This window comes from Entelurus aequoreus, linkage group LG04 (assembly GCF_033978785.1).
Source record: "Entelurus aequoreus isolate RoL-2023_Sb linkage group LG04, RoL_Eaeq_v1.1, whole genome shotgun sequence".
In the NCBI taxonomy this organism is placed as follows: Eukaryota; Metazoa; Chordata; class Actinopteri; order Syngnathiformes; family Syngnathidae; genus Entelurus; species Entelurus aequoreus.
Genome location: NC_084734.1, coordinates 48379033 through 48392825, shown reverse-complemented (window position 1 = coordinate 48392825; position 13793 = coordinate 48379033). Strand labels below are relative to the sequence as shown.

At 41.1% G+C, this 13793-nt stretch overlaps 1 protein-coding gene across 1 annotated transcript in view; it reads left to right on the top strand.

The window, feature by feature from the left end:
• The window catches only part of LOC133648712 (AN1-type zinc finger protein 3-like), a 28871-nt gene extending 15295 nt beyond the window's left edge, over window positions 1-13576 (top strand). The window contains exons 2-6 of the mRNA XM_062045056.1: window positions 12506-12546; window positions 12681-12893; window positions 12967-13032; window positions 13114-13284; window positions 13364-13576. Of these exons, the coding sequence (XP_061901040.1) occupies window positions 12506-12546; window positions 12681-12893; window positions 12967-13032; window positions 13114-13284; window positions 13364-13518 (646 nt within the window). The 3' untranslated portion in view covers window positions 13519-13576. The remainder of the gene's footprint in view (window positions 1-12505; window positions 12547-12680; window positions 12894-12966; window positions 13033-13113; window positions 13285-13363) is intronic.
• Window positions 13577-13793: the final 217 nt, after the last annotated feature.

Here is a 13793-nt window from a genome sequence, read left to right as displayed (position 1 = left end):
CTGTCCAGCTTCTCAGGCAAATCATATAGTTGATGTAGATGCCCATATAGGCTGTTCAGATTTACTTTACAAAAGAGAAGTGTAGGATACTTCTCTTGTTGCCTTATTTGTATTTGACCACTACTGTTTTCTGTTTATTTGTTACGGACTGTGGCAGGACACCTCTGCCTCTGTTTCACTCTATGTTGCTGGTAAATAATATGGTTGTAGTAGTAGGCTAAAGTTAAATTATTTAGTATGCACTAATTAAAGGGGCAGAGCTTTAAGAGACATTTTAGCTTTTATATTTTATAAGATATATTTTTTGTAAGAACCACAATTAATAAATATATTTCAGTGAATAACTTATTGTTCAAATCTGTATATACATATGTACATAAAGTGTTGTAATTATATTGTAAAATGGATGGATGGATGGACGTTTAAAACAAAACTGTTATTATTAATTAGTAAGTATACATTTTTTGAGCCTTTTTAGAGAAAATCATATCATTGTAGTCCATTATGCAAATTACTCAATGATGTCATGGTGACCACGCCCATAGCCACGCCCCCACCGCCACAGGTATCTTGGCAGTTTATGGGAAACACTTGTTACATTCTGGCATTAACAAATGATCACAGTATAGCATTAAGACAATGGCCACAGGTAATTTATTTCAAATGTAATCAGTACAAATGCTGTTCCATCTTCTAGTCTTCAATAGGGTTTCTACTCGTATGGTTTCATTCATTCATCACTTCAATATAACAAACGATTCATACTTACCGGTACTAAACCGTCACAAGATTGATAGTAGTGTTTTCATGTATATTTGTACATGGTATATTGATGTAATCAAGCTAGCGTCATTAGCATTAGCTAATATGCTAACACGTTTACAGGCGTCTTTGTTACTATTTTTACTTACAATGGCATTCTTTTTGTATTGTTTCATTCTTTTTGGATTGTTTTACTTTCACAAATTCCTCTGTAAATTCACCAAAACATCACCGTGGAGTTAATGAGTTTTACTTGATTGGAGAGCTAGTTTCCACAGCCAGTGGGTCCTTTTACTGCCGTGTTACAGGCACCGTATGGAAACAATAAAGGTTTGTTTTGTTGATTTACAAAATCTTTCTATGTAAATAACTAATTTCACAACATATATCTGCTGCTTATAGGTCTGTGCGGCTAATATATGGAAAACGGTTTTTCTTCTAGAATTTAGTGGGTGCAGCCAATAATTCGGTGCGCTCTATGGTTCAGAAAATATGGTAGTCAATTATACAATTCTATACATGGAGTCTATTAGATTGCTAAAAATGCCAGGAGTTAGTCTATGATATACCAGTGTGCAGCTTTTTAATAACATCAAAACAAAAGGCTTGTTTTTTTTAAGCAAGTTAGATGGTAGGAGTGTAACAGTTGATCGATCTATCGATAGATCGATTTGTATTCCTAAATTCAAAGTTCGATTTGTGCTCGGCAAGTTTGCCTTCCAGATGATAGGTATCAATCCAAGATATTTTTAAAAGGGAATAGATCGATTTTATCGATAATAGAAAAATAAAAACATTGGATTCAAGAATGGCAGACTTTACAGGAAGTTGAACACCTTTAATAATAAGAACGTTAAGTTTGTGTACTGTCTGTGGCGTCATCAAAACAAAAATGGCGAATACATACGGTGGTCGAGAAAAGTCATAACAAATGCAAACGCCACAAGGCAATGTGATATATGTGTGTGCCTTTTAAGGGGTAGTGCTGTTGGGAGAGCGGCAGAGTGAACAGGGTCGCGCGACCGTTTGGGTGACTGTGTGTTTAAGTGTTTGAGCGTGAATTGTGGCAAACAGCAGCTCTTGTATATGTGTGTTTTGACTCCGAGTTTGCTACCGCTTGTTAATGAAGCGTCAAAGCTTCACAAAACAAAAACTTTCAGCTACAGCAAGGTTTACAAAAGCCACAGGGAAGACAAACAACACAATACAATAATATAAACCGCAACACAACTTTAAGCCACAAAAAAACGCGACCAATACACTGGAAAGTGACAGTGAAGCAAGTTACAGTGATGCACAGACTTTTGGAACACATGAAGTCATTTCATGAGAAACAAATACAAGAGATGGATTACGGAGGCTATGAAAATTAGGAAGAGCGAAACAAACACCATCAGCAAGAATGAGAGGGCATACATGCTTTTGCAAACCTGGGATGTTGTACACCAGGGCAGAGAACAGATACTGTATCAGGCATGTGACTTTTTGTCTACAGTTGGAAATCCGTCTTTTTTATCTCTGTAAATTATTTTTTTTAAATCAGTTTTTCTTCGTTTTTTCCGAAATACAATGTGTGTTAAAATCTTGATCCGTCTCTTTGCCATACTTGCCAACAACTAATCCATTCCGGTTTACGGCTTCATTGGTAAAAACTACGGTTTTCCATTAACCCTTGTGTGGTGTTCATATTGTTGTTACTCAGCCAGTGTTTGTGGGTCTGATGGACCCGTTGCATTTTGTGGCTTTTAATGCCTCACAATCAAACACTTGTATGTTTAAAATACTGAACAGATGTTTACCATCCATCCATCCATCCATCTTCTTCCGCTTACCCGAGGTCGGGTCGCGGGGGCAGCAGCCTAAGCAGGGAAGCCCAGACTTTCCTCTCCCCAGCCACTTCGTCCAGGTCTTCCCGGGGGATCCCGAGGCGTTCCCAGGCCAGCCGGGAGACAGTCTTCCCAACGTGTCCTGGTTCTTCCCCGTGGCCTCCTACTGGTCGGACGTGCCTTCGGGTGGCATCCTGACCAGATGCCCGAACCACCTCATCTGGCTCCTCTCGATGTGGAGGCCGATGTTTATCTTATCCCAAAAAACATCTGTAACGAAGTGCTTCGAGAGGCTGGTAAAGGAATACATTGTCTCCAGACTTCCCCCCACATTCGACCCATACCAGTTTGCTTATCGCCCTAACCGCTCCACAGAGGACACCATCTCCTCTGCACTCCACCTGAGCTTTGAACATCTGGAAGGAAAGGACACACACGTGCGGATGTTGTTTCTGGACTTCAGCTCGGCATTCAACACCATCATCCCGCAGCACTTGGTGAGCAAACTGGCCTCCCTTGGATTCAGTACCTCCCTATGCAACTGGCTGCTTGACTTCCTCACAGACAGACCCCAATCTGTGAGAGTGGGCAACAACACCTCCAGTGCCATCTCCCTGAGCACCGGCTCCCCCCAGGGCTGCGTCCTGAGTCCGCTGCTGTGCACGTTGATGACCCATGACTGCTGCGCCAGGTCCACTACTAACCACATTGTGAAGTATGCGGACGACACGACAGTAGTGGGCCTCATCCGTGACAACAACGACATGGACTACAGGGAGGAGGTGAAACATCTGGTTGACTGGTGCAGAACCAACAACCTGGTCCTGAACGTCGACAAGACCAAGGAGATAATCGTCGATTTCAGGAAGCACCAGTCCAGCCACGCTCCACTCTTCATCAACGGCACAGCGGTGGAGATGGTAAGCAGCACCAAGTTCCTGGGGGTACAGATAACTGACAATATGACCTGGTCCCTACACACCGGAGCTCTTGTAAAAAGAGCTCAGCTGCGCATGCACTTTTTGCGTCGGATGAAAAGAGCACAGCTCCCTCCCCCCATTCTCACCACATTCTACAGAGGCACTATAGAGAGCCTGCTGACCAACAGCATCTCTGTCTGGACTGGAACCTGCAGTGCCTCAGACTGGAAGTTTCTCCAGAGAGTGGTGAGGACGGCGGAAAAGATCATCAGGACTCCTCTTCCTCCTATCCAGGAGATCGCAAAAAGCCGCTGCCTGACCAGGGCTCAGAAAATCTGCAGAGACTCCTCCCACCCCCACCAAGGACTGTTTTCGCTGCTGGACTCTAGAAAGAGGTCCGCAGCCTCCGTAGCAGAACCTCCAGGTTCTGTAACAGCTTCTTCCCTCAGGCCGTAAGACTCTTGAACGCACCATAATTATCCCCTCAATTCCCCCCAAAAATGGATTAACTGGCTGGAATATGAAGACAATATAACATACATCCATAAACGTGGATGCATATGCAAAAGTGAAATATATTTATCTGTACAGTAATCTATATCTGCACCTTATTGCTCTTTTATCCTGCACTACCATGAGCTAATGCAACACAATTTTGTTCTTATCTGTACTGTAAAGTTCAAATTTGAATGACAATAAAAAGTAAGTCTAAGTCTAAGACCCACAAACACTGGCTGAGTAACAACAATATGAACGTTGCATGGAAATTTCTTTGTCAGTTTCTGCATCCCACAGGGATTCTTTTTTTGTGTTTCTGCACCTGCGGTTCCCACACAAGGTTGCAACATTGTTTGTCAACACTGCTCTCATTTTCTCGCACATTTGACCCTCTGATGTTCTGTGTACCTACACTGTGTCCTCCTCCTGTCTAGGCCTGCTGTGTGTGTGTGTGGGTGTGTGGGTGCGGTACACAGAACATCAATTTCCACATTTCTAGTAGCCCCGGGTCCAGTGGACCCGAACATCTTATATGTAATATAAATGTGTAGGGGGGTGTATGGTGTGTGTTCATTAAATATGTTCTGATATATGTTCTTCACAGAAAATGAGCCAAAGCCAGTGAGTCTGTTTGAAAAATTAATTCATTGTATCATTTTTCTTTTAATAAAAATCGAAAACGGGTCCCACAGACCCGAACACCACACAAGGGTTAAAAATAATTAACTTAAAAATCGAAGCTACGTAGTGAAGCAACTCCACAGGCAGGGGACAAAATATACAGGAAATATCAATGATGATTGGTTGATATACATGGTTAACTATAGTGAGTCACGAATCATAACATAACAGCATGACGGCAAGATATGTTATTTCATGCTATAAATCACAAATGCCTATTCAGATAAAGAAAGTTAGCTAATAGAATAAACATTGTTTGTACTACGGTATTTATGATTTTTGCATTTGTTTGTACTATTTATGATTTTTCCATTTGGAGCAGTTAGAAGTGGAGAGGGAGTCAAAGAGACAGAAATTGGCTATAAAATCCAAGGCAGAATCCACTAAACAGAAACAAAAAGGAAAATGCAAGCTGCTCAGAAATTTGCCAGGAAGCCTCATGTCAGAGCCATCAAAGCAAAAATGCCAAAGTAATGTGTACATAACTAGATGAACCATCTGTGGCTGTGAAGTGAACACTAGTAAGGTTGTAAATACTGTATAGAGTAGGCTAACTCATGTGGTTCTTGTGGATTGAACACAAGTTGTAATTACTGTAGTGACTAAATAACATAATGACTGAAACATAGTGATTCATTTGGATGAATGGGGTATGTATTTATGTAAACTCTGTTGATTATTTTTCTATTCTTTGAGCACTAAAACATCTTTAAACGGTGCTTTTTTTTGTTAATTTATGTATGTTTAATTGCTGGAAAAACCAGGCGCTTCGGCCACACCAGGGTCCCTCTGGCTGAGGCCTATTTTCAGTCTTTTTCATTAGGTTCAAATCACATGTCTGCTGCATGGCCGGGTCGGGGAATTTTATTTAGCAGATAAATGTACTGTTAAAATGTTGGTTACTTTACTTTTGACAATTGCTTGAATTTTTGAAAATGTGAGCAAAAAATGTTTCCTCTTTTTAAATTAACCTTACGTGTTGGTTGCACTTTATTCAAATAAGATGTGAATGCATTGGCCATTAATTGTTGTGCACTTGCTTGTTTGTATCCATAATTTGTTTATATCTAATTCCCTTACAAGAAATAACAGAGATATAGGAAACTCCACCCGCAATGTCCGGTATCCACTATTGATTTTACAGCCGCAAATATCGAATTAAATCGGATCGTTTTTAAAACGAATCGCTTCACCCCTATGAAAAAGTTTTGGTGTCCTATCGTTTGTTGTTGCAATTTAAAAAAACTTTTTTTTTTACATAAAACGTGTACCTTGTTTTGTTTTTTAGCACTATGCATGTCCTTGCTTTTAAACTTTTATTAAAAAATTTAAAATAAGTTTTTATTTTTGAAACAGTTGAATGAGCAGCATTGTTACAGTATAAATAAATATTTATGAATGAAGTAGTCATTGTTGTTGTTTGTAAATACTAAGGGTGTAAAAATGAATCACGATTCCTATTTAGGATTCTTACTGTATTCAAAAAAATGTAAAATCTTTTTTTTTTTTTTTCTGTACTGTCCAGCCTCTTAGGCAAATCATATTGTTGTCTATGCCTATATTTGCTTTAGAAAAGAGAAGTGTTGAATACTTATTTTGTCTTATTTGTATTTGACTATTAAATGTTTAGGTAGAGTTTTCTTTCAAGTAATATAGAAATGTATCTGCGCTGTTTATGTATTTTATGGAGGAATGTAGTTAATCATAGAACTGGCACCCAATGTTATTAAAAAGTATGGATTCTGAATCGAATCGTTACCTCCAAAAATCGAATCGAATCGTGCGGTGCCCAGACATTCAGAGCCCTGGTAAGCACATGCCTAAAAATATCTAAAGCTGAATTCAAAAGTCGCCTGCTAAATAAGAGCCACTGAATGTGTACTCGATTTATCTAATTATATTCCTAAGATTCAACTACATCGATCTGTGCGCGGGAAGGGCCGCGGGGTATACTGGTATTACAGTTAATACCGGTGAGTTTTAGAAATAAATATATATTTGAGACTATACCGCCATACCGATATCTTTGATGTGCCTTTGTTGCAGCCGTTTGCGCTTCTCTGCGCCTGACGGGCGCTGCACAGGGCATTCACTTTGGCTCAACCTTGCCCCTTGCGTGTTTACGTAGGCTTCTCTGATGCAACACAACAAACTTTTCAAAAGAATATGGCGCCTCCGGTGCCGACTTCTCGACTGACGGGTGATGCAATGCTTTGGTCAGCGACTGCATTTCGCTAGTGGTGAGTGACTACAGATTTATTTACACGTGCACCAATTTGCTTGAGAACCTATGTCTCTCCTTGTAGCGACTTCATCAATAATCTTATCTGTTTATGACGTTCAGTTCTGTTAACGACTTAACACAGTAGCGAGTGATTGCTCCTCTGTTGCTTGCTCGTTGTGTCAAATGTTTAGCCACTCCTCGGCTTGAAAATGCCTCTCCCCATAGCCCTTGCGGACTAACCTAGTTAGTGGCTGAACAGTATTTTCAAACTGACAGCCAGCGGCCTTCACCGCAGTGAATGACTAGAATCTCCATCTATCCTGGTGCACAAGCTAAGGCTATAAACAAGTTAACAGCATAGCTCTGTGGTACGTGATGAACGAAATTAACGAAAACTGCTTTGACATCGTAACGGCTAACTTAATTACTTTATAGAATAAGCAATATGTTACATTACTACTTACAACAAAAAGTTATCTGTATATTCTCAACACTGGTTATCTAGCCATAAAATATTTAGGCAAACTTAAGCACATTGAACTTTTTGTTTGAGATACCGATACACCGTAATTTCCGGAATATAAGCCGCACCTGACTATAAGCCGCACCAGCTAAATTTAGGGGAAAATACAGATTGCTCCATATATAAGCCGCACCTGACTATAAGCCGCAGGGTTTTGATGTGTAATTACCGTAGTATATAGGGGTTCCTGCTACCACGGAGGGGATTGTCAGGACAGAGATGACTGTTTGGGAACGCAAAGCGTCCCATTTATTAACAATAAATCTTTCAATCATTCAATCAAACTTTCACATCTTTGACATGGCGAACAGCCATGTCAAATAATACAACGGTGCAAAGTAATACAAAGTGCTCGCCTGTACGTTATCAAAATATCCAGCCTACCGGTATATGAAAAGTCAGTCTTTAATCATTGTCATCGTCTTCCTCCTGCGTACTAAAACCACCGAAATCCTCTTCGTCGGTGTCGGAGAAGAACAGGCCGTAAATAAGCCGCACCGTTGTATAAGCCGCAGGGACCAGAACGAGGCGAAAAAGTAGCTCCTTATAGTCCGGAAATTACGGTATATTCCTATATTGCCATTTGGCTTAAAAATACCAGGTTATCAGTTCTGGCCCGAATCGCCCAGCTCGAGTGCTTGGCAAGTTTTATGGAAGATACATACGTATATATCGATCTAACATTGTTTTAACAGGCAATCAATAGATTTGATCAATCCTAGAAATAAACACTTGATTTAAGAACTGCAAACGTTATATGAAGTTTAGCACTTTTAATGATAGGAATGTTAAATGTTACTCAAGTCTGTCTGCCCTGCCGTCTGTAGCCTCATCGCTACGTGCCATCATTCAGCAACACACAGAGCCGTCCTTGTATGTCCTTTTCTATATTGCTTATTTTCCCGGCAATTGATGTGATTCATCTTTGTTTCTGTTAGATCACATTTGTTCACGCAACATTTTTAGCTTAAATAACCTAAGTCTGGCTCGTTGATGAGACATTTTGTTGTTCTTAATGTGCAAAGACAAAAAAAAACTTTTTTTTTTTTTACATAATTATCAAACTGCTCAATGTTGTTGTTTTTTTTAATCTTTGTGTGTGGTGTCCGTAACAGATCAAACATTTCTTAAAGGGAACCTATTATGCAAAACTAATTTTAAGTACCGATTGATACCTGTTTTTGTATATTTAGGTTCTGCATAAGTTTGCTTACATTCCTCCATACAGTTACTTTCACATCTTTGACATGGCGAACAGCATTCGTGCAGAGTACAAATAATATCCTGTGATGAGATCAAGATAAAAACGTATTTGCTTCGGATAGTGTCAAACGTGTGCTGACAACATGGTGAGGAGTCATGCTCTGGGGCTGCATTAGTGCTGCCAACATTGGGGAGCTTCAATCCATTGAGGGTAACATGAACGCCAACATGTACTGTGGCACACTGAAGCATAACCTCTTCTTTGGGTAGTTTTCCAACATAAGAACCCCAAACACTCCCCCAAAATCACCCACCACTGCTTTGCTCAAGAAACTGAGAGTGAAGGTGATTGTCAAGCATTGAGTCCAGACCTAAATCCTGTCGAACATCCGTGAGGCATCCTCAGAGAGTGGAGGACAACAAGGTGTGTGTGACATCCAACAGCCCAGTTATGTCATCATGGAGGAGTAGAAGATAATTCCAGTAACAAACGGGAAGTTATAGTGATTTCCGTGCCCAAGAGAATTTGAAAAGTGCTGGAAGAAACGATGACAGGTACACTTAATTTGCAAATGTGTCCCAACTAGGGCTGGGCGATATGGCCTTTTCTTAATATCGCAATATTTTAAGGCCATATCACGATACACGATATATATCTCAATATTTTGCCTTAGCCTTGAATGAACACTTGATGCATATAATCACAGCAGTATGATGATTCTATGTGTCTACATTAAAACATTCTTCTTCATACTGCATTAATATATGCTACTTTAAAACTTTCGTGGAGAGAAGGAAATTATAACTAAAAAAGTCACTATTTTTTTTCATACGGTGTTGATCTGGAAATGTTAGCCTCTGCATTTTGATGGTGTGGTCTTGTGGCACCGAACGGAGATGTTGAAATGCGGAGTGAGCACTCTTCATTCTCTAGCAGGTGACTTTTCAAATGATGCTACATATTAGCAGTAATGCTACTTTTTACACTTGACAAATTACGGTTGTCTGTTCGACATATTCCCACTTGAAGCCAAACCACCGCCAGACGATGGACCCCCTGCTGTTTTTTGGGGGAATTAATTATTCCTTCATTTGTTGCCAGATTCGCACCTTCTCTCTCTCATATTACCACTCGCACGGCTGCGCTAGCATCACAGCTAACGTTATCCATGCTGCTACCTCTTTGCTGCGCGAGGGCGTATACGTATGTGACGTATGCTGTGACAGTATGTGACGTGTGTAAGAAGGTGCGCTTGTCTGTCTGTGAGAAGGAGACACAGGAAAGAGCGAGGAGAGCCTGTAGTGTAATGCCAGCAGCTAAAAGCAACTGCGTGAGAACGTATACTCGAATATCACGATATAGTCATTTTCTATATCGCACAGAGACAAACCCGCGATATATCGCGTGTATCGATAAATCGCCTACACCTAGTCCCAACTGTGCTAAACTGGGCCTTTTTTGGTTTGGTTTGTTTGCTCTTATTGTTTTTACATTCAATTTCCACAATCTCTTCTATTATTCTGTTCTATTCTATTGATAATCTATTCTTACTAACCTACGTTATTTATAATATACTATATTTATATCTTATTCTATTTAATAGGGGTGTATCATGACAATATCAAACAAAAACTTTGTGTTCAGTTTTTTTTTCTGGTGCTTTAACAATAAACTACATCTCCCAGAATCCTCTGCGCAGCTTGGGGCCGACAAGGTGGGGGCATGGAACGCCATGAGCAGAAAAGTAAAGTGTTTGTAGTAGATGAGAGGAATAGTTTTTTTTGTGTTTTTTTTTTTCGACATTTCTTGAACAAAATCATCACAATCAATAGGCCTGGACCGATAACAAATTTTAATTGACAATATGTCAACCTACAAATTATTGCCAATAAACAATATTATTGCCAAATTAACCACTGATGTAATGATAATACACATGTATATCCCTTAAAATCCATTAAACTTGTATTGCTTATATATTAGCATTGTAATTGGAATGCAAACTTTGAAATCTCCAAGTTAAATAAAAAAAAAATAGTTAAAATATACTTTGTTAGTAAAATTTTGCACTTGAATAAAAACACAACGAAAAGCAATAATATATGTTAAGGAGGAGGTGGAGGGCCCTCAAATATACACAACCAGAACAATAAGTAAAACAGTTAAATAAAGTATTGACAAAGTTGCAGTTAAATAATGAACATGGAGGCAGAGGTAGAATTGTACATTACTTAACTGACAATCAAGTTAAGACCTGTTTTGAACAAAAGTGAAGAGTAACAATATAAACACTACAGTGTAAAAAGATGTATTAACAGGTCATATGAAAAAAAATCTTAAATCTGGCAGATTCCAAGTGAGGAAACACCAACATGACATGACAGCATGACTAATATCTGTCAAATGTTTGCAGCATTTTTAAGAAGTGCTAGTTTTTCATCAGTAGTAAATGGCAGCATGTCTTTGCTGATGTATTTAACAAATTTTTTTGTGAATGCACACTATTTTCGCTGTTTTGTTTACATTCACCTGGCTTGTTCACCAAACGTCTCAATTAGTGTCGACTGTAAGGTCTGGGTGCAGGTTTGTTGCAGTCACGCACATTCGGCAAACTGACTCCTTGGTGTTGATACACTCATCTTGTTCCAAAGGTTTAAACTAAAATGTTCCCACACTAGTGTGGTGGCATTTGCTTTTATGATCATTTGACCATGTTAGCTGCTACATGCTAACTAGTTGTACTGCGTGATGCTAGCGGACCAGCGGCCCCACCTTGCCGCGAAAAGACTCACACTGGAGGACAAGAGAATTCACCCCCTTCTTTTCTTTTCGCTACGGCAGAAACGTGTGCAGGTGCTGAAAGCAACAACGTGTGAATATTCTTGAAGCATGCACACAGCGATTTATCGATGCTGGAAAACTTACCAACTTACTTTTAATTTGTCGGTTAATTGACTTATCGAATTCCGGCCGAGGCCTAAAAATCAATCCATAGTTATTTGAGTTATGTTGCTAACAAACAGACAAACAAACCCAGGCGAAAACATAACTTCTTTGTTCGACGTAAAAAAGTCTACGTTCTGCAAAGCAAAGCAAAGCCCGCCACTTTTGTCTCGAGCGTTTCCAAGGAGACACAGAGCCAGCTAGTCACGTCGCACTGCATGGAGGAAATATATATATATATATATATATATACCACAATAATATCGTACCATTGTCTTAACACCTTGATATTATCGTACTGTGAGTGAGATTTTGATACTGTTACATCCCTTTTTAAATTAGAAATAAATAAATAATTCCGATTGTTGCTGCTTATTGTACAATGTACTTTGTTGAGATTTTTTCAAGTGTTTAGAGACTTTTAATGAGCTTTTTATGAAACAACTAGCAACAAATCTTGCATCTTTTTCTGGTGTTATTACAGAATGTAGTCGTTTTTTGAGACTCTTTACTTTTGTCCCTCAATGTACCTGACTAAAGAGGCGAGCTGCAACGAGCATGATGTTACACTTGCTTTGCGCTGTTGCTCCAGTTGGACTTTCTCTACTTAGGGTACTAAGAAATGCAATTCATTTATCGTAAAGGAGTTGATTATTGTAAGTTTAGAGGAGCGGCTCCACACTGTTTACGGAGACACATAATTAGCTGGTCGCCACTGGTCAGCCAGAGGGAATCAGCGTTTTTGATGGTCATTGAAAGATATTAATTGGCAATGGCAATCAAATACTTTTTTACGAAAATCAACCGATGCAAATTGTTGGCCGATCAATTGGCACATTCTTAATTCAAACATTTTGCTAACCAGCATAGCAACGGTTGCTAAGGTTCCACAATTTGATCTACTAGATACGTATATCTTTGCAGGTCCAGTAAAACCATGAACCTCTGCTCCAAATGTTTTGCTGGTAAGTTCATTTAACTTAATATCTGACCCTGTCATGTAAATGATGAAAATATTAGGAACATGATTGTGCAACATTCTGTCTGCTGGGTTCGAGAAGTAGTATGGTGTAAGACATGTTGGTCCTCATTGCTGCAGACATCCAGAAGAAGCAGCCTGGTGAAGACTGCACCTCCAAGGCCATGCAAAGCAGCGGCAGCAGCCAGACGCCCGCCTTCAGTAGTGAGACCGCCAGCAGCACTCAGTCCATATCTTCAGCGGCAGCATCGTCATCATCATCGTCGCCACCCAGCTCTGCAGAGCAGCCAGCAGCTGAAGAACCGTCGCCACTCTTTGCCACTTCCAGGGAGGGTAAGCACCAGATAATTTCTCTAAAATGTTTGGCTCCACCCATCTCACACTTATTTTCCCGCCCACTTTGCAGGTGTGTCGTCTACAGAAACTGCACAGGGTACACTGTGTACCCCCATGAAGCGTCCTCGAGACTCAGGTACAGTCACCTCCATTACACCGCCACTCGCTTCGCCCCTTCACCTGCTTTTAACCCGCCACTCTTCTGCCGCCATCACAGCTTCTGCCTCAGAGAGTGAGGCCACGCCGGAGAAGCGATTGCGAGCGGAGGCAAAAGATGGCGACGGCGAGGAGACAGGCGGGACGCCCAAGCAGAAGAAACGCCGGCGTTGCTACCGCTGCCAAACCAAACTGGAGCTGGTCCAGCAGGAACTGGGCTCCTGTCGCTGTGGTCAGTAGAACCACACCCACCGTGTCACATGATGCGGCGTTCACCTTTGATTGACATTTCCCGTGTGTGTTTCCTGTAGGATATGTCTTCTGCATGCTGCACCGCCTCCCTGAGCAACACGACTGCCTCTTTGACCACCTGGGCCGCGGCCGCGAGGAGGCCGTCCTCAAGATGGTCAAACTGGACCGCAAGGTGGGGCGCTCGTGCCAACGCATCGGGGAGGAGTGCTCCTGATTGGCCACACCCCAGCTCACCATTAAAACCAAGATGAGGCGCTTACCAAGACTGGGGGGGGGGGGGGGGGGGGGGATGAGGACTATGACCATAAGTGGGTGGGTGAGGGTGGGGTAGGGGTTTGGGTTTGGGGGGGGGACCTGAGCTTGATGATTCTGATTTTCCTGCTGGAGCATCTGATTGGACTCCTGGCGAAGCGGCTCGCACTCACACAGCCTTAACCCCGCCCCCTTCTCCAGAGGAAGGACGCCAAGGAGGCGGATCCACTCTGCTAG